The 21,777-nt window shown below is 43.2% G+C and overlaps 1 protein-coding gene across 2 annotated transcripts in view; it reads right to left on the reverse strand.

Moving 5' to 3' along the window:
• CD164L2 (CD164 molecule like 2) overlaps positions 1-21,777 on the reverse strand; it is an 82,940-nt gene that overhangs the window by 13,216 nt on the left and 47,947 nt on the right. The window contains exons 3-5 of one of the 2 annotated variants that reach the window (XM_060784391.2): positions 19,955-20,032; positions 18,201-18,290; positions 4,578-4,746 (exon numbers count right to left, since the gene is read on the reverse strand). In XM_060784391.2, the coding sequence (XP_060640374.2) occupies positions 4,578-4,746; positions 18,201-18,290; positions 19,955-20,032 (337 nt within the window). Of the gene's footprint in view, positions 1-4,573; positions 4,747-18,200; positions 18,291-19,954; positions 20,033-21,777 lie in introns of those variants that run through there. The other variant, XM_060784392.2, reaches the window with a different exon arrangement.

Raw genomic sequence — 21,777 nt, forward strand, 5'->3', positions numbered from 1 at the left:
TTCTACACTCCCATCTAAAATCCAGATTATCTGCTTTGAACAGGATTATATGACAGTGTAGACTCATATAATCCAGTTCAAAGACGATCATGTGTATTATCTGCTTTAATAATCTAGATTATATGGCACTGTAGACTCATATAATCCAGTTCAAAGCAGATAATGTGTAGGTAATGTGTATTAACTGCTTTGACAGTGTAGATAATGTGTATCATCTGCTTTGATAATCTGGATTATATGGTAGTGTAGACTCATATAATCCAGTTCAAAGACGATAATGTGTATCATCTGCTTTGATAATCTGGATTATATGGCAATGTAGACTCATATAATCCAGCTCAAACTCGATAATGTTGATTATCTGCTTTGATAATCTGGATTATAAAGCAGTGTAGACTCATATAATCCTGTTCAAAGCAGATAATGTGGATTATCTGATCTGATAATCTGGAGTATATGATAGCGTAGACTCATATAATCCAGTTAAAAGCCAATAATGTGGATTATCTGCTTTGATAATCTGGATTATATGATATCGTAGACTCATATAATCCAGTTCAAAGCCAATAATGTGGATGATCTGCTTCGATAATCTGGATTATATGGCAGTGTAGACTCATATAATCCTGTTCAAAACTGATCATGTGGATGATCTGCTTTGATAATGTGGATTATATGAGAGTGTAGAAGGGGCCTATGTTGTCCAAAGGGGGACTTGAGCATGTGCATTTATTGGTGTTCACAGAGGGTCCTGGAAGCATTCCCCATTGATCCCAAGGACACACTGTCGGTTTAATAATCATGCTATGTCAACAGGCGGAGTGAGGAACCCGCTTCAGTTGGCAGACACAGTATGTTGTAATGTTGCTGAAAACACATTGTGACTTAAACTGTGATAGATTTTTGCAGCATCCAAATACGTTTGATCCCAAATAACCCACAAAGTGGTACACTTTCAGCGATGTTAAAGGAAGTCACAGTTGCCAAATAGCCTGTCTCCCGCAGCAAAATGTTTCAAGATAACCCTGCTTCTTCCCTTACGAGAGGAATGGGCCAACTTTTGCCCTCCTGGTGTTTTGGACTTCAACTCCCACAATTCCTAACAGCATCAGGTCCCTTCCTTAAGCAGCTGAGGGGAAAAAGGAAAGGGCCTGAGACTGTTAGGAGTTGTGGAAGTTAAAGTCCAAAACACCTGGAGGGCCAAAGTTGGTCCATGCCTGCCTTATGATGTTTGAACTCCAAAATTTCACCTGAAGGGACAAGGAAAGGTAAAGAAGAAATCAGAGGGGGGAATTATAAAATGAGAGATGCAAAAACCATTTCTTGGTGCTATGAGAGGATCTTTCAATACAGAGGTAGTATCAACAGGAAAAAAAGAACAGAAAAGAATTCCAGAATGAGTGCTATGTAAATAAAATAAATAAATACATAAATAAATAAAAACAGTCCCTCACATGGAACCTAAACCTCTCACATACTGACAGCATGAAATTGGGAAGATTGCATTCCCGATCAGCAGACAGAAAATAAACCCCACTTGGAGAGTCGAACTATGGACTTCAATCCATGCCATTTTCCCAGCGGTTCGAGACACTTAGAAGACAGAGCCTACCAGATGACACAAGGTTGTTCTGTGGGTTTTCCATTTGGCCCTGGTTCTGAAGTGTATGGAACCGCAAGTATTTTAAAGACGAGGAATTGACTCTAGTTCACTCCCTGTACATTAAAAGGTAAAGGTTTCCCCTTGACATTAAATCTAGTTGTGTCTGACTCTGGGCGATGGTGCTCATCTCCATTTCTAAGCTGAAGAGCTGGCATTGTCCATAGACACCTCCAAGGTCATTTGACCAGCATGACTGCATGGAGCGTCGTTACCTTCCTGCCAGAGTGGTACCGATTGATCTACTCACATTTGCTTGTTTTTGAACTGCTAGGTTGACAGAAGCTGGGGCTAACAGGGGAGCTCCCCTCGCTCCCTGGATTCAAACCGCCGAACTTTTGCTCCATGCTGTGGCATCCTGGGATTTGTAGTTTGGTGAAGCACCAGCACTCTTTTGCAGAGAAGGCTAAAGACCTTGCAGCACTACAACTTGCATGCTTCCATAGCAGTGAGCCATGGTAGTTAAAGTTAGCTCAACCTGCATCAATTCTACACTGTAGGTTCACTTACAGAAAGATATTTTAAATGCACCTCATAAATGTTACTATAGTGTTGTATAAGGGCTGAGCTTTAGGACAGCAGGTTAACCGCCAGCTGCAGTAAACCTTGACAACTGAAAGCTTGACAGTTCAAAGCCTGGGTCAGAGTGAGCTCCTTGCCTTTAGCCCAGCTTCTACCTACCTAGCAGTTTTGAAAACAGCAATGTGAGTAGATAATTAGGTACTGCTTTAAGTGGGGAGGTATTTAAGGCACCCATAAGGAAATGTCAGAAAAATGCCAATGATTCGATCAAGGAGGAAGTTACGAACAAAGCTCTTTGGTAGGGAAAGTGGAGCGACAGCACCCCTTGTGGTCGGAACCAATCACAGCCTCCAAGATGCCGAAAATGAGAAAAGCCTATATGTACCTCTATCTATGTACAGTTGTCTGTCTTGTCAATATATAACGGCATTGAATGTTTGCCGTATATGTGTTCTGTGATCTGCTCTGACTCCCCTTCGGGGTGAGAAGGGCAGAATATAAACACTGTAAACAAACAAACAAATAAGGAAAGCAGGATGAATGTAGCAAGAGAACCCTTGAGACAGAAAACTATATGTGTAGTAAGAAAGACAGCAAATATCTGCATAGAAGAAACACGGCTTTGAAAGGCTAATGATTAGGTAGGAGCAGTCCATAGCTTGGCATGAACAGTACTCCAGTTTTATGGTTCCCAGCAGTATGCAGAATGCACATTCCTTGTGTACAGCTGGCAATGTGCATGTGCGAAAGGTAAAACTGCTGATGGCGACAGCAGAGGAAGATTATGCTGTGGAATAAAAGACTCAAAGTAAGGAAAAGAAAAGAAGGAAAGAAGCATTCTCACTCAAGGGATCCCTCTGCTTCTGCTTTGGGGAGAAAGAACAGACCAGCTTTCCTTTATGCCTGTCATGTGAAACAGTGCTTGTGTTAAAAGGCAGCCTGAACAGCCATTTCGATGGCACACTTGATGCAACGGTGACACCAAATGGTTGTCTGCTCTGAAGGGACACTTTATACCTCGCAGAATGTACTTACTCGAGTTTAATGCGCCATCGAATCTAATGCGCACCTCAGTTTTCAAAACCCGAAAATCCAAAAAAGTATTTAGAGTCTTGCTTATCCGACCTTGGCTTATCCAACATTCCATCTTATCCGACACTCTTATCAGACGCCCTCCTTTCCTCCAGCATTTCCCCTTCAATTAAAGGAGAGCTCCCCAACTCTCTCTCCATTCCCAATAAGTGAAAAAGGCAAGAAGAGGAGGAGGAGGGAGGGAGGAAAGGGGGAAAAGGGGGCAGGACCGGAAGCGGAAGTCTCCTCACTCCTTCCCTCTGGGATTTCCACGCTTCTCTTCCGTATCCGGGCACTTCCTGCTGGGCCTCTCTAGTCCCGAGGCCTTGCCTTGACCCTTTGAGCCCCTGTTGTTAGTATTCTAGGTGTCTATCATCGCATTGGACAGGTAACAATAGGAGACTCCGTATTATCTGACATTTTTGTTTATCCAATGTTATGTCGGATAAGCGAGACTCTACTGTACCATATTAGGCGAGTCTAATGGTTGCCCTAATTTTGGGAAGGCAATTTAGTCCAAAAAGGTGAGCATTAGAATCGAGTAAATATGATATTTTGTAGGCCTGGGCGGTTTCGTTTCGTTAATTCGTAATTAATTAATAATTTGTTAATTTTTCCAATTACAAAACAATAACGAACCATTCTGGAGCAATCATTAAAAAAACGAATTTTTAAACACGTTTTGTAAATGCTTCGTATTTCGTTATTGTATTCGTTTCGTTATTGTTCTGAGGTCGTTTCGTTATTATTTCCGCATGTCTGGGCCAGTTTTATGGTTTAATTAGTGAAAAAAAATTATAATATCACACCAACAGTGAAGAACAGAGGGAGAGGGAAGCTTCAGAAGTTTTTGGAGGTTTTTTAGCGTATTTCGCGGTCGCGTCCGCCATTAACGAATCGATTCGTTATTGTTTCGGAAATCGATTCGTTAATTTTTTACCATTTACGAAATTTCGTAAATATCGAACTTTTTAAAAGGAAAATTTTGTAATTATTTTAAATATCGAAACAAAAAAAACCCCCCAAATACAAATCGATTTTAGAAACAAATTTTTGCGTTGTTACCCAGGCCTAATATTTTGAACTTGAAAATTAAAATTTATAGTTTTTACATTTAGTTTTTTTCAATTGCCCAGTATCCCTGGTCTAGTTATTTGGTTTGGGTATGAAAACAAAGGGCAACCAAGTAGTTTTAATCTGATACTCTGCTATTTCTTTACAAGAGGGGGAGCCTACTCACTCTTAGGAATAAACTCCAATAATGTCAGTTCCAAATCTCCATCCATCCCCAACCTCCCCGCCCACCAGCCTGCAGAGAACTTACAGTGTCTGATAGGTGCTGTCCTTTGAGCGGAGGAACTTCACCACAAAGAAGATGACAGCTTGGATGCTGAGCACCAGCACCATCCCGCCAATGAAGCTGGCAGAGTCAAAGCCTGGCGGATGAAACTCGGGGGAGCCAGTTAGAGGCGAAGGGCTGCTGGCTGTGGGACCTAGGACAGAACAAAGCCAACGCTGGCATGAGGCAAAAGGAAGTCATCACAGATATATCTCACAAGCGCCCTACCTCTCCCATCTTGCAACAGGTGTGTTTACATTCAAATCCTCCATCTCAATGGGGATCAAGGCCAACCAAACCATGGCAAGAGGACACTGGTGTATTCTGTAGTATGATTAAAAGGCTGTTGGAAAAGTCCCATGCAATTCACCTGCTCTTCTCGATACTCGTTCCATTTATTGTACGCACAGTCCCAAAGTTATAAACAAGATAGGTTCTGTAGATTTGTTCTGTAGTTGAATTTGTATGTAAGTCAAACAGGTGAAACTCCATCTATCTATCTATCTATCTATCTATCTATCTATCTATCTATCTATCTATCTGTCTATCTATCGACATAATAAAAGGGAAATTATGCATCCAGCGTATCTGTCCGAACGTATCTCTCTCTACGTCCCACCACGGAATTTAAGATCATCTGAGGGGGCCCTGCTCTCAACCCCACCACTTTCTCAAGTGAGGCTGGTGGGGACAAGGAGCAGGGCCTTCTCAGTGGTGGCCCCTCACCTGTGGAACTCACTCCAAGTGGATATCACTCCTGTCGTTCAGGAGGAGAGTAAAGACGTGGTTGTGGGACCAGGCCTTCGGGCAATCTGCTAACTAGGTAAGGACAACCAGACAAACAGGACGGCAGGACGGATAAATGTGGAAGGAAACTCTGAACTATGAGATAGCGAACATTGACCGGCAATAAGGAGTAATTGGTTTGTATCGGTTTGTATGAAATTTTTATTGGTTTTAATGGTTTTAACGGGTATAGATGTAATGTATTGCTGTTGATTGTTAAATTGTGTTATTTGTTTTATTGCTGTGGTATGTTACGGGCATCGAATTGTGCCTTGGATGTGTAAGCCGCCCTGAGTCCCCTTCGGGGTGAGAAGGGCGGGGTAAAAGTAAACCAAATAAATAAATAAAAATTATGTATGTGTATGTGTGTGTGTGTGGCTGGTGTGTCTACTTACATAGACAAGCTCCTACCTCCACAAACAGCTATAGCTCCCACCAATAGCCCTCCCACCAATGACATTACAAGTCATAGCGAGCACCATGAACATGTCCAAGAGCGCTGAGGACCCCTGTCCTAGATGGTTGATAGGAGGAGATACGTTCGGACAGGTAAGCTGCATCAAATCAAAGGCTGCATCAAAAATGGCCTCTTATCTTGCCTCCCAGCCAATCATACTCTGAACTTTAGAAACACAGACGTGAACACCATTTTGTTCAGAAGTTCTTTCCCCCTTTCTTGCAACTCACCAAACAAATAAGCCTGCACAGCCAAGAGATTTAATTACTAGAGTTTAACCCTTTTGCAGTGCCTTGGAGCTGGGCATCTGGCCAGTTGGTTCCTCCTCCCCACCCAAAAAGCAGCTACATAAGGCAATAAGGAAAGAAGTGCTCTCAAATGGGCAAATGCTGAACAACCATTCATGCGAGGAAGGGGGGAAAAAAACAGCGAAAAGGGCTGGAGCAATTAAATACAGGGCAGGCAGGTTGGCGTGGAAGCCAAGCGCTGGTGCTGAGATAAACAAGCACACCGCAGCCCATCGGGAACCTGCGCCGGATCAATAATTCACCAGGCTTCGGGATGGAGTTACTCGCTTTAATTAGCCCAAAGCTCTTCCACTCCGGGTCTTGTTTTCGGCAGGAAGATTCATTCTCCTCAAGAGCCTGCACATCCATCTCTCCCTCCCTTCATTATTAACGAGCATTTCCTCTCCACATTCCTTTGGCCTGCCTTGTTAAATTTCCCCATTCCAGCAGCACAGGAGCTCAGCAGGCCTCTCCGCAACAGCCAAAGGCTATCTGGCAAAGCCCCTTCATTTTCATCTGCAGTCATAATGGGCACCCACAGAGGGGTGGAGAACGGGAACATCAGAAGCCGTATGGTCTTTTTAACTGCTGCAACAAGTCCAAATGTTTTGAAAAGGTTTCGTCTGTGTGATGCTCCAACCCAAATTTTGGAGGATCAGAAACAGGATGGCGGGCTGTTTGTTCCCCCCTTCCCACATGCATCTGGGAAGTGGATTTCAGTGAGACAATGAGAAGAAACAGCTGACAGTATGTGCCTCTAGGGCAGTGGTTCTCAACCTTCCTAATGCCATGACCCCTTAATACAGTTCCTCATATTGTGGTGACCCCCAACCAGGCCTGTAGCGAGGGGGTGGTTTTAGGGGTTCAAACCCCCCCCCCCAAATGTTTCAGATTTTTTTAAAAAAACCTGGTTTACTCATGAATTTTAACTAGTTAACCAAATCCCCATGCTAAGTCTATGAGATGCAAAAAATTAAGAGTCCCTCCAGAACTGTAAGCACGATCTCAGGCAAATATTGACAGTTTATTCACACTGTCATTACTTGCAGCAATAGCTGACGTAGTGAAGCAACCAATTTGGGGGTGTGTGTGTTGAATGTTCTCATTAAGGAGGCCAGACTTGGTGGAGGTGGTTGACAGGAGTGGAGCTGCAGGCTATTGAAGGTTGCTCTGCCCCCTGCTGTGCTCTTGGCTTCAGCGTGAGCTAAGAGGAAGGTTTCAACCCCCCCCCCCAAATTTTCAACCCTCCCCGAAATTTTCAACCCCCCCCCCCAAATTGTCAACCCTCCCCGAAATTTTTTTCTGGCTACGGCTCTGCCCCCAACCATAACATTCTTTTCTTTGCTACTTCATAACTGTAATTTTGCTACTGCTTTGAATTGTAATGTAAATATCAAATAAAAAGGATGTATTTTCATTAATTGGACCAAATTTGGCACAAATACCCGATACACATCCAAATTTGAATCCGGGGGGGGGGGGGGGGGTTGCAGGAATTGATTTTGTCATTTGGGAGTTGTAGTTTCTGGGATTTATAGTTCACCTACAATCAAAGAGCATTCTGAACTCCACCAACCATGGAATTGAACCAAATGTGGCACATAGAACTTCCATGACCAACAGAAAATACCTTGAGTTTTGGAATTGTAGTTCACCTATATCCAGAGAACACTGTGGCTTCAAACAATGATGGATCTGGACCAAACTTGGCATGAATACTCAATATGCCCAAATGCAAACACTGGGGGAGTTAGGGAACAATAAACTATGACATTTTGGGAGTTGTAGTTGCTGGGATGTATAGTTCACCCACAATCAGAGTATTCTAAATTCCACCAACAATGGAATTGAATCAAACTTGGCACATAGAACTCCCACGACCAACAGAAAATGCTGGAAGGGTTTGGTGGGCATCAACCTTGAGTTTTGGAGCTGTAGTTCACCTACATCCAGAGAGCACTGTGGACTCAAACAATGATGGATCTGGACCAAACTTGGCATGAATACTCCATATGCCCAAATGGTGGAGTCTGGGGGAAAGAGACCTTGACATTTGGGAGTTGTAGTTGCTGGGATTTATAGTTCATCTACAATCAAAGGAAATTCTGAACCCCATCAACAATAGATTTGGGCCAAACTTCCCATACAGAACCCTCACGACCAACAGAAAATACTGTGTTGTCTGATGGTCTTTGGTGACCCCTCTGACATCCCCTCACGACCCCCTCAGGGGTCCCGACCACCGGGTTGAGAAACACTGCTCTAGGGAATGAAATAGACTGCTTTAGACAGAGCCGGTGTCTCCAGAACAGTGTTTCTCAACCTTCCGAATGCCGCGACCCCTTAATGCAGTTCCTTATGCTGTGGTGACCCCCAACCATAACATTATTTTCGTTGCTAGTTCATAACTGTCATTTTGCTCCTGTTATGAATTGTAAGGTAAATATCTGATATGCAGGATGTATTTTCATTAACTGGACCAAATTTGGCACAAATACACACACATTTGAATACTGGTCGGGTAGGGGGGATTGATTTTGTCATTTGGGAGTTGTAGTGCTGGGATTAATAGTTAACCTACAATCAAAGGGTATTCTGAACTCTGCCAACAATGAAATTGAACCAAACTTGGCACATAGAGCTCCCATGACCAACAGAAAATACTGGAAGGGTTTGGTAGGCATTGACCTTGAGTTTTGGAGTTGTAGTTGACCTGTATCCAGATAGAGCACTTTGCACTCAAACAGTGAGGGATCTGGACCAAACTTGGCATGGATACTCAATACAGGCCTGTAGCGAGGGAAGGGTTTTAGGGGTTCAACCCCCCCCCCCGAAATTTTTCAGGTTAAAAAAAAATAAACCTGGTTTACTCATGAATTTTAACTGGTTAACCAAATCCCAATGCAAAGTCTATGAGACGCAAAAAATTAAGAGTCCCTCCAGAACTGCAAGCACTATCTCAAGCAAATATTGACAATTTATTCACACTGTCATTACTTGCAGCAATAGCTGATGTAGCAAAGCAACCAAATTGGTGGTGGTGGGGGGGGGGGTTGACTGCTCTCATTAAGGAGGCCAGACTTGGTGGAGGTGGTTGACAGGGGCGGAGGTGCAAGCTATTGAAGGCTGCTCTGCTCCCTGCTGTGCTCTTTGCTTCAGCGTGAGCTAGGAGGCAGGTTTCAACTCCCCCCCCCCTGAAATTTTCAAACCCTCCCCTGAAATTTTCAACCCCCCCCCCAGAAATTTTCAAAACTCCTCCCCTCCCAAATTTTCAACCCCCCCCCCCCCCCCAAAAAAAAAATTTCTGGCTACGGCCCTGACTCAATATGCCCAAATGTGAACACTGGTGGAGTTTGGGGAAAATAGATCTTGACATTTGGGAGTTGTAGACACTGGGATTTATAGTTCACCTACAATCAAAGAGCATTCTGAACTCCACCAATGATAGAATTGGGCCAAACTTCCCACACAGAACCCCCATGACTGACAGAAAATACTGTATTTTCTAATGGTCTTTGGTGACCCCTCTGACACCCTCTTGCGACCCCTCCGGGGGTCCCGACCCCCAGATTGAGAAACGCTTCTCTAGTAGATGATTGTAGAGTTTAAAGGATATGGACTAGAATGACAATACGACTGGTGAGTCTGTTTTTATTATTTATTGTTTTAATGATTGCTTATGTACTGTGTAATTATGATTTATGTTTAGTTGTGGTTTTATTATTGTGGTTGTTATGGTTTGGCATCGTGTCAGTGTCCAATGTATGGCACTGAAGTTTTGTCAGTTATGTGTAAACCACTTTGAGTCCCCTAGGGGTGAGAAAAGCGGTATAGAAATACTGTAAATAAAATAAATAATACATAATAGAAGGACTAGCCATAGGGATAGGGCTATGATATACTTTTGCCCCTTTCTAAACTGAAAGCCTAACCCCACTGGTCATCCTTTTTTGGGCTCCTCTCCATTACACTTTTTTCTATTCCGACCTCATCCAGGGTTTTATCATTTTACCTCAGCCAATTGGCCTGCCCACTGTGTCCCATTTTATGCTATGACAGTTTGCTTTAATTATTTTACTTTGCTATTGTATGTATTTTATTCTGATGTAATTTTTGTTGTCTGTTTTTTGTATTTTATTCTGCTGTATTGTATCCTTGGGCTTGGCCTCATGTTAGCTGCCCCGAGTCCCCTTCAGGGAGATGGTGGCAGGGTATACAGAAAGATTATTATTATTATTATTATTTCACTGACACAAAAACACAGCATGTTACAGCAAATGAGATCGATATGCTGGATTTCGTATCACAAAATCACAAGTTGAACACTTCCCAAGCATCTAGGACTGTATGATTTATTATTATTATTATTATTATTATTATTATTATTATTATTATTATTAAAAACACAACAAGATGAGTCCACAGCAGACATTCTGCTGGCTGTTGAATTGGATCACACATCGGACACTTCCCAAGTGTCTAGGACTATTATTATTATTATTATTATTATTATTATTGACACAAAAGCACAGTATGTCACAGCAAACAAGATAAATATGCTGGATTTCATATCACAAAATCACAAGCCGAACATTTCCCAAGCGTCTAGGACTGTGTGATGTATTTTCGAACGATGCGCGCAGATCTACGTAAGGTGGCCTTTTGCAGTTGACAGACCGTGATTTTGTCGATGTTTATTGTTTCCAAATGCCAGCTGAGATCTTTTGGCACAGCACCCAGGGCGCCAATGACCATTGGGACCACCTGTACTGGTTTATGTCAGAGCCTTTGCAATTCAATTTTGAGGTCCTGATAACAAATGAGTTTTTCCTGTTGTTTTTCCTCAATGCGACTGTCACCTGGTATGGCTGTTTGATGTATCAGTGAATAATGCATGCAGATCTCAGTAAGCTGGCCTTCTGCAGCTGGCAGATGGTAATTTTGTCAGCGGCGATTGTGTTTAAGTGCAGGCCAAGGTCTTTAGGCACTGTACCCAGTGTGCCGATCACCACTGTGACCACCTTGACTGGCTTGTGCCAGAGTCTTTGCAGTTTGATCTTTAAATCCTCGTATTGTGTCAGCTTTTCCAGTTGTTTCTTTTCAATCCTGCTGTCACTTGGGATTGCAACATTGACAATCCATACTTTGCTTTTAAACATGATTGTGAGGTCAGGAGTATTGTGCTCCAAAACTCTGTCTGTCTGAATTCGGAAGTCCTAGAGTAGCTTGACGTGTTTATTCTCTGTAACTTTTTCAGGCTTGTGATCCCACCAGTTCTTTGTAGCAGGGAGACGGTATTTGTAGCCAGAGGCGGCCCTAGGTAATTTTCAATGGTAAGCAAACAGTATTTTGCCCCCCCCCCCCCAACCAATCACTGATATATATTTTCTGTTTGTCGTGGGAGTTCTGTGTGCCATATTTGGTTCAATTCCATCATTGGTGGAGTTCAGAATGCTCTTTGATTGTAGGTGAACTATACATCCCAGTAACTACAACTTGCATATGTCAAGGTCTATTTTCCCCCAAGAGCGCCTCAAGAGCACCCCTGGGCAAAATCAACTATACTGCAAATGTTTACTTTGCGTAATAGGTTGAGTTGCCCCTTTTTGTAGCAAAAGTCCCAATTAAACATCTGAGCAACAGTGTTATGCCTCTGCTTGTAGTCTGTCTGTGCGACTTCTTGCAGCAGCTGAGGATGTGATCTATTGTTTCATCTGCTTCCTTGCAGAGTCTACATTTGGGATCTGTCGTCAACTTTTCAATTCTGGCTTTGATGGCATTGGTTCTAATGGCTTGTTCTTAGGCTGCCAGAATCAGGCCCTCCATCTCCTTTGTGAGCCACAGCCATGTTTTTTTCTTTGCCAATTTGTCTCTCAATTTTCCCCATAATGGACACAAATTCAAGATAAAATGGAGAGACTAAAAAAAAAGGGGGGGGGGTCATACTCCCAATGTCCTTGTGGCATGGACTGGGGATACATATAAGGAAACCTATGTCTTCAAGTAGCCAGGTCTTTCTGGACTTAGTCCAACATCATACTTTGCATTGATGTTGTTGTTCATTCATTCAGTCATCTCCGACTCTTCATGACCTCATGGACCAGCCCACACCAGAGCTCCCTGTCGGCCATCACCACCCCCAGCTCCTTCAAGCGGTACAGCTCCTTCAAGGTCAGTCCAGTCACTTCAAGGATGCCATCCATCCATCTTGCCCTTGGTCGGCCCCTCTTCCTTTTGCCTTCCACTTTCCCCAGCATAATTGTCTTCTCTAGTCTTTGCTTTGCTGTCTCCTCATGATGTGGCCAAAGTACTTCAACTTTGTCTCTAGTATCCTTCCCTCCAACGAGCAGTCGTGCTTTATTTCCTGGAGGATGGACTGGTTGGATCTTCTCGCGGTCCAAGGCACTCTCAGAACTTGCATTGATAACTCTGTCCAAATGCATTAGCACAATGTTTCCCAATCTGGCATCCCCTGGATGGGCCGAACTACTCTCCCATTATCCCCAGTAAGCATGGTATGGTGAGAGTTGTATGCCAACAGATCTCAAGACATCAGATTCATGATGGCCGGGTTAGAAGGGCTTCTGTAGATTATGTGTAAATTTACTCAACTTGGATGCCTCCAAAAGACATATAGTCAGGGGGTGAATGGATTTGCAGGCTAAAACACATCTGGAGAGACACAGGTTGAAGACTTTCTTAGTGGGTATTTAGATTTGCTCCAAAAATAAATTTAAAATCAGTTTGACATCTCTACGCAAGAGGAAGGGCAAAGAAATAAGCCTGAAGCTGCTGCAGGTCAGACATAGCTGGAATCTGGCTTTTACCTTCCTTTTACCTTCCTTCAAAGGCAGACAAATTATGCTCAACTGTGCCTAAAGCACAGAAAAAGAAAGAGGAATAGAGCACTGATATGGAGGTGAGGAACAGACCGGATTTCCTGGTGCTTGTGTGAGTGAGCTTGTGTGAGATTGGTGGGGCAGGGAAGGATAGGAGTTGCAGTCAATCACATCGGCAGGGCATTTGATTGAGGAAGGGCTAGATTACGTGAATGAACTGTTCCTCTGTTGCAACAGTGCAGGAAAGAAAAATATGACACACTCATCTTTTTAATCTCTTGCTTCCTTTTAAAGATCAAAGTAGATTTTTTTTAAAAAAGCACAAAATCACATTGCGTTAGGACAGGAGAGTCAAGAGCAATGTATTAAGCACTAGCAATGCTACAAATGCCAACCACAGACCAACGTGTGTGCATCAACATGCAATTGCACTTTGAAGATGACTTCGGAAAGAGGTGACAGGTTGCAAATACTGTATTTCGAATAAGAAAACAGGTGCTCACGCAAAACGAAAGAACAGCATTCCTGTCAGCCAGGCCAGCATTAGCAGCCTGTACTTACTTACTTAGGCGATCCCTCGGTTTTCGAGGATGATTGTCTTCCAGTGTTCTTGTAGGTCCGTATGTGGCTGTGGAGCCCTATTCTTGCTCTGCGTCTTCTTCCGCAGTGAGGGCATTGGTTTCCAGGTGGAAGGCGGTCTCGATTGGGGTTGGCTTGACGCGCCTTCCTCTTCACACACTTCTCCCTTTTGCCCTCCATTCGTGCCTCTTCAAATTCTGCAGCACTGCTGGTCACAGCTGACCTCCAACTGGAGCGGTCAAGGGCCAGGGCTTCCCAGTTCTCAGTGTCTATGCCATATTTAAGGTTGGCTTTGAGCCCATTGTAGACGCCTATTCTTCTTCTTCTTCTTCTTCTTCTTCTTCTTCTTCTACTTCTTCTTCTTCTTCTTCTTCTTCTTATTATTATTATTATTATTTGAAACACAACAAGATGAATCTACCGCAGACACACTGCTGGCTGTTGTAGTGGATCACACGTCGGACACTTCCCAAGTGTCTAGGACTGTGTGATGTATCGGTGAACAATGTGTGCAGATCCCAGTAAGGTGACCTTTTGCAGCTGGCAGCGCCGACTGTGTTTAAGTGCAGGCCAAGGTCTTTAGGAACTGCACCCAGTGTGCTGTTCGCCACTGGAACCACTTTGACTGGCTTGTGCCAGAGTCTTTGCAATTCGATCTTTAAATCCTCATATCGTGTCAGCTTTTCAGTTGTTTCTCTGCAATCCTGCTGTCACCTGGGATTGCGACATTGACGATCCATACTTTGTTTTTTTACACGATTGTGAGGTCAGGAGTATTGTGCTCCAAAACTCTGTCTGTCTGAATGCGGAAGTCCCAGAGGGGTTTGGCATGTTCATTTTCTGTAACTTTTTCCGGCTTGTGATCCCACCACAGATCTTTGTTGCAGGCAGATGGTACTTGTGGCACAAGATCACCACTGGGACCACCTTTACTGTCTCGTGTCGATGATGATGATGATGATGATTATTATTATTATTATACAGACACAAAAGCACAGTATGTCACAGCAAATGAGATAAATATGATGGATTTCGTATCAAAAAAATCACAAGTCGAACACTTCCCAAGCGTCTAGGACTGTGTGAGGTATTTTCGAATGATGCGCGCAGATCCAAGTAAGGTGGCCTTTTGCAGTTGACAGATCGTGATTTTGTCAATGTTTATTGTTTCCAAATACCAGCTGAGATCTTTTGGCACGGCACCCAGTGTGCCAATGACCACTGGGACTACCTGTACTGGTTTATGCCAGAGCCTTTGCAGTTCGATTTTGAGGTTTTGATAGCAGCTGAGTTTTTCCTGTTGTTTTTCCTCAATGCGGCTGTCATCATCAATAATCCAGATTTTTTTCTTTTCCACAATTGTGATATCTGGTGCATTGTGTTCCAAAACTTTGTCAGTCTGGATTCAAAAGTCCCACAGTATTTTTGCGTGTTCATTTTCCACGACCTTTGCGGGTTTCTGATCCCACCAATTCTTTACTGCTGGCAGGTGGTACTTGTGACATAAGTTCCAGTGAATCATCTGGGCCACAGAGTTGTGTCTTTGTTCGTAGTCCGTCTGTGCGATTTTCTTGCATCAGCTGAGGAGATGGTCCATGGTTTCATCAGCTTCCTTGCACAGTCTGCATTTGGGGTCATCTGCTGATTTTTCAATCCTGGCCTTAATTGTATTGGTTCTGACGGCTTGCTCCTGGGCTGCAAGAATCAGGCCTTCTGTCTCCTTCTTCAGTGTTCCATTTATGAGCCATAACCAGGCCTTCTCCTTGTCAACGTCATCATCATCATCATCATCATCATTTATACCCTACCTTTCTCCCCATAGAGACTCAAGGCAGCTAGTAATTTAAAAAGTGGGTTGCTGTGAGTTTTCTGGTCTGTGTGGCCATGTTCCAGAAGCATTTTCTCCTGACATTTTGCCCACATCTATGGCAGGCATCCTCGGGGGTTGTGAGGTCTTGTTGGAAACTAGGCAAGTGGAGTTTATATATCTATGGAATGTCCATGGTGGGAGAAAGAATTCTTGTCTGTTTGAGGCAAGTGTGAATGTTGCAAGTGGCCACCTTGATTAGCACTGAATGGCCCTGCAGCTTCAAAACTTAGCTGCTTACTGCCTGTGGGAATCCTTTGTTGAGTAGCTGCTTACTGCCTGTGGGAATCCTTTGTTGAGAGGTGTTAGCTGACCCTGATTGTTTCCTGTCTGGAATTCCCCTGTGTTTTGAGTGTTGCTCTTTATTCACTGTCCTGATTCTGGAGTTTTTTAATACTGGTAGCCAGATTTTGTTCATTTTCATTGTTTTCTCCTTTCTGTTGAAATTGTCCACATACTTATGGATTTCAATTCCTTCTCTGTATAGTCTGACATGGTGGTTGTTGGCATGGTCCAGCATTTCTGTCTTCTCCAGTAATATGCTGTGTCCAGGTTGGTTCATCAAGTGCTCTGCTATGGTTGACTTCTCTGGTTGCATTAGTCTGCAGTGCCTTTTGTGTTCCTTGATTCATGCCTGGGCAATGCTGCTGCGCTTGGTGGTCCCTATGTAGACTTGTTCATAGCTGTATGGTATACGGTAGACTCCTGCCGAGGTGAGAGGATCCCTCTAGTCCTTTGTTGAACGTAGCATTTGTTGGATTTTCTTAGTGGATCTGTAGATAGTTTGTAGGTTGTGTTTCTTCCTCAGCTTCCCTATGTGGTCAGTGGTTCCCTTGATGTATGGCAAGAACACTTTTCCTCTGGGTGGATCTTTGTCTTGACTCTCGTGGCTTGTTTTCGGTCTAGCAGCTCTTCTGATGTCTGAGGTGGAGTCTCCATTGGCCTGTAGAGCCCAGTTGAGGAGGTTCGTTTCACCTTGGAGGAGGTGAGCTTCACATATTCTTTTTGCACGGTCTGCCAGGGCTTTAATGGTGCTTCTTTTTTTACTTGAGTGATAGTTGGAGTTTTTATGTAGATATCTATCCATGTGTGTGGGTTTTCTGTAAACTGTGTGACTCAATTGTTGATCTGGTTTGCGGACGACTAGGACATCTAGAAATGGCAGTTTTCATTCATTTTCTTTTTCCATGGTGAATTGGATGTTTGCTGCTTATATGTTGTGCTCTGCCCTGAGTCCTCTTTAGGGTGAGAAGGAAGCAATATAAATGTTTTAAATCAATAAAATAAATAAAATGTTTGGGTGGATGCTGTTGAGGTGGTCCAGGAACTTGTTTAGTTCTTCTCCATGGCTCCAAATGGTGAAGTTGTCATCCACATATCTGAACCATATACAAGGGTTGAATGAAAAGTAATTCCTCCACCTTCGTTACTTGGGTTTGGATGGGAATATTTTAATAAATCAAACACAGAAATAATCTTTAGAATATTCTCTAACTATCACTATTCACTTTTCCACATAATCACCAGACAATTGGATATATTTCTGCCAACAATGAACAAGTTTTCTGAAGCCGTCGCAGAAGAAGTCGACACTCTGTTTCCACAACCCATCATGCACAGATCTTCCGATAGCAAAGCAAAGCAAAGCAATAATGTGGCCCACACATTTTTGTGAAATGCCGATTATGCTTGAAATTTCTCTCTGAGTGATACGATGATCGTCCTGAATCAATCTGTCAACCTTTTGCTTGTGAAACTTGGTGGTTGCTGTCACAGGACGTACAACTCTTTGTTTGTCACGTAAGTCAGATGTTCCCACCTCAACATTTTAAAATTTACTTGCCCAACGATGCACAGTACTCATATCAACGCAATCACCATAAACAGCTTGCATTCTCTGATGCAGTGGTTCTCAACCTGGGGTCCCCAGATGTTTTTGGCCTACAACTGCCAGAAATCCCAGCCAGTTTACCAGCTGTTAGGATTTCTGGGAGTTGAAGGCCAAAAACATCTGGGGACCCCAGGTTGAGAACCACTGCTCTGATGAATCTCCTTTGGGGTCACACCTTCTGCTGTCAAGAATTCAATGACTGCACATTGCTTAAGTCGCATTGACTGACCATCTGCGCAGGGTTCTATACTTCACACTTTAACACACAACTGTTCAATGCTAAGACTTCCTGCCAAATTGGAACTGTAGAGGAGAGTCTATGGAACAAGCCAGTATCTGCCGCATACCAGTACTGCCATCTGTTGAGGAGTTACAAAAGTGGAGGCATTATTTTTCATTCAGCCCTCGTAATGGACTTTTTTGCTGTTGTTTCCAGGGCTTGTTTTTCAAAGTGTTCCATGTAGAAATTTGATATCACCGGGCTGAGAGGGCTCCCCATGGCTACTCCATCTTTCTGTTCATAGAATTCATTGTCCCACTGAATGTAGCTGGTGGTGAGGCAATGGTGAAACAGAGCTGTGATGTCCTCTGGGAAATCTTAGTTGATTAGTGGTAAACAGAGACACCACATTGAAGCTGATCAGTTTGTCACCGGTGTTGAGCTTGCTGATTTTTTCTATGAAGTGGGCTGAGTCCTTGATGTAGTGTGTAGTGAGCCCAATATGGGTTTGTAGCTTTGCTGTCACCACTCACAGCATCCCAGTCTTTCCGGCCATGAAAGCCTTCAACAACATTACTGTTCCAAATAGACTAATCATCTAGTAACTAGTTAGTATAAAGAATCATCTTCTGTTCTGCAACAAGCATGGAACATGGACAAAAAATATACCAATACGTCTTACCAAATGTGACAATTTCTGGCTTCTTACTGGATGGCTCTGGCGGCTCTTTCGTGGTTCCGGATGGAGGTTCTGTGGTAGCTGATCGTGGGGCTAAGAAAAGGGTAAACCAAAAACAAAGGTTCACTAATTGTTGAATAGCAAGCAAACTGACTTACGGTAGATGAAGACACCCAAACCGAGTGCATCAGATCTGGACAATATGCTTATGGCTATTCATACTCAAGGAAGGTGACATAAGGATAATGAAAGCAAAAGGGCAAAAACTTTAAATACCTTGTAGCATTGCTAGAAATAAAGAGATGCCCGCTTGGATTCCACGGGCAGAACTAGATCTGATGGGCTTAAGATTCACGAGAGACAAATTTAATAGTCAGAGAATCTTTCAAGTGTGGTTCAAGAGGGGAACCAGTTATATGGGAAAGTGGGCCTTTTCCTTTAGAAATGTTATTTAGGTTACAGTTCTGACTTCTCAGATTGCATTAGCAATCACGGAAAGGGGCACCCCACATAGAAGCATGGCTGACTGATACGTCGATCAGGTTAACACTCAGAACAATAAGCAAAATTTTAGTACAAGTCCTATATATCTTCCACAATGACTTGATTTCTAGAATCTGTGCTAAAGTACTAACTTCTTGAGTTGCTGTGAGTTTTCCAGGCCATGTTCCAGAAGCATTCTCTGCTGACGTTTCTCTCACATCTGTGGCAGGCATCCTCAGAGGTTGTGAGGTCTGTTGGAAAACTAGGCAAGTGAGGTGTACATAACTGTGGAATAATGTCCAGGGTGGGAGAAAGAACTTTTGTCTGTTGGAGGCAAGTGTGAACGTTGCCATTGGCCAACTTGATTAATACTGAATAGCCTTGGAGCTCCAAAGCTTGGCTCCTTCCTGCCTGGGTCAATCCTTTATTGGGAGGTGTTGGCTGGTCCTGATTGATTCTTGTCTGTAATTCCACTGTTTTTGAGTGTTGTTCTTTCTTTACTGTCCTGATCTTAGAGTTTTTTTAAAAAAATACTTATCAGATTTTGTTCATTTTCATGGATTCCTCCTTCCTGTTGAAATCGTCCACATGCTTGTGGGTTTCAATGGCTTCTCTGTGTAGTCTGACATGGTAGTTGTTAGAGTGGTCCAGCATTTTTGTGTTTTCAAATAATATGCTGTGTCCAGGTTGGTTCATCAAGTGCTCTGCTATGGCCGACTTCTCAGGTTAACTCTGTCTGCAGTGCCTTTCGTGTTCCTTGATTCGTGTCTGGGCAATGCTACGTTTGGTGGTCCCTACGGAGACTTGTCCACAGTTGCATGGAATACAGCAGACTCCTGCAGAACTGTCCCAACAGACAAGAGTTCTTTCTCCCAAACTGGACATCCTTCCACAGATATAGCAACCTCACTTGCCTAGTTTCCAACAGATCCCACAACTTCTGAGGATGCGTGCCATAGATGTGAGCAAAATGTCAGGAGAGAATGCTCTGGAACATGGCCAGACAGCCTGGAAAACTCACAGCAACCCAATGATTCCAGCCATGAAAGCCTTCGACAACATACTAACTTCTTGATGGAAAGAAATGTTCAGTGGAATATGCTGCCTCAAAGTGTGGTGGAGTCTCCTTTTTTTTTGCGTTTTATTGCCCTACACTCCAAGCAGTGCTTGTTTGTTTACCAGGCTCCATGAATATCCCAAGCTCTAGTACAAGGAATAACTTCTGCTCTAGAAATGCCTTTCTAACACAGGGTTTTATAAGCTGAAAGCATTACCTTCACACATGGCAGTAGCATTGAAAAATGAACACTTCTCCTTGGCTGGTTCCCCTTTTTCCACGCAGCGGCCAGTACCTAGAAGTTAAGGAGCCAAGCTTAAATACAGAAAAGGCTGAGAAATTGCACAAATTGCATTATATTCCTCCAATGTCAATCTGCCCATGCATGAACATTGTCAGAAGAAGCCCTTATCTGGGTATCGCTGATAAGAGAAATACATTAAGAGACAGGGCCTTGTCTGTAGTGGCACCTCAAGTTTGAAATATTATGCCATAGAAGGTTTTCTCAACAGTAACACTTACAGTATTTTCTGTTGTAGGCTCTGGAGTAAATTCTGACTAATGTTGATCCTAAGCTGAATCTACCATGGGGGTTTCTCGCAAAGATTTTTTCAGAGGTTAAGACACTGTGATTTGAACAAAGTCACCTAATGAGTTTCCATGGCCAAGTGTAGGTTTGAACCCTGGTCTCAGAGTCATAACCCAGCACTCAAACCACTACACGGGAGCTTTCCAAACTGTGTATCATGATGCATTAGTGTGTCGACTGCCATGTGTAGGTGTGTTGTGCAAACACAATTGGAAACCTCTGAGTCTATTTATATACGAGGGTTGAATGAAAAGTAATGCCTCCACTTTCGTTACTTGGGTTTGGATGGGAATATTTTAATAAATCAAACACAGAAATAATCCTTAGAGTGTGCTCTTTAACTACCACTATTCACTTTCCCACATAATCACCAGGCAATTGGATACATTTCTGCCAATTTTCTGAAGTTGTCACGGAAGAAGTCGACACTCTGTTTCTGCAACTAGTGCCTCATAGTTCTCTCAACGTCTTCATCAGAAGCATACTGATGTCCCCACAGATCTTCTTTCATTATTGGGAACAAATGGAAGTCAGACAGCGCTAAATCTGGACTGTATAGAGGATGTCGTAAGGTGGTGAGATCCAGTCTCTGAAGTTTCAAGTCTGTGTGCTTTCATTTCAGGCATCAGCATCCTGGGTACCCATCATGCACAGATCTTCTGATAACTAAGCAAAGAAATAATGTGACCCACACGTACTTGTGAAACGCCGATTATACTTGAAATTTCTCTCTGAGTGATACGACGATCGTCCTGAATCAATCTGTCAAACTCGGTGGTTGCTGTCACAGGACATCCCACTCTTTGTTTGTCATGCAAGTCAGATGTTTCCACCTCAACATCTTTAAACTTTTTCACCCAACGACACACAGTACTCACATCAACACAATCACCATAAGCAGCTTGCATTCTCTGATGAATATCCTTTGGGGTAACACCTTCTGCTGTCAAGAATTAAATGACTGTGCGTTGCTTAAGTTGCATTGACCAACCATCTGCACAGAGTTCCATACTTCACACTTTAACAACACAACCACTGAATGCTAAGGCTTCCCGCCAAAATGGAACTGTAGAGCAGATCTACTGAACAAGCCAGTACCTGTTGAGGAGTTACGAAGGTGGAGGCATTACTTTTCATTCAACCTTCGTAGCAGACTTAAGTTCAATTTACAGCCGATGGTTGTTTATGCACCACTCCAGAGATGTTATCTGGAATTGTCAGGTGTTATGTTAACATAGAAACAGGTTCTCACCTTTAGGGAATTTGGCTACATAACAGTATACTAGAAACTTGTTGACAGAGATCAGCTGGTTAGTTCACATCAAGCCTGCCCCATGGAGATTCTGAACTGCAAACATGTGTAGGTTATATTTCCAAGGAAACTCGACGCTGCTGGATCTGTATTAATAAACTAGCTGTTTTCACTTTCCCAGGAAAGCTTACAGATAGTA

The sequence above is a fragment of the Anolis sagrei genome, chromosome X (assembly GCF_037176765.1).
Source record: "Anolis sagrei isolate rAnoSag1 chromosome X, rAnoSag1.mat, whole genome shotgun sequence".
NCBI lineage: Eukaryota > Metazoa > Chordata > Lepidosauria > Squamata > Dactyloidae > Anolis > Anolis sagrei.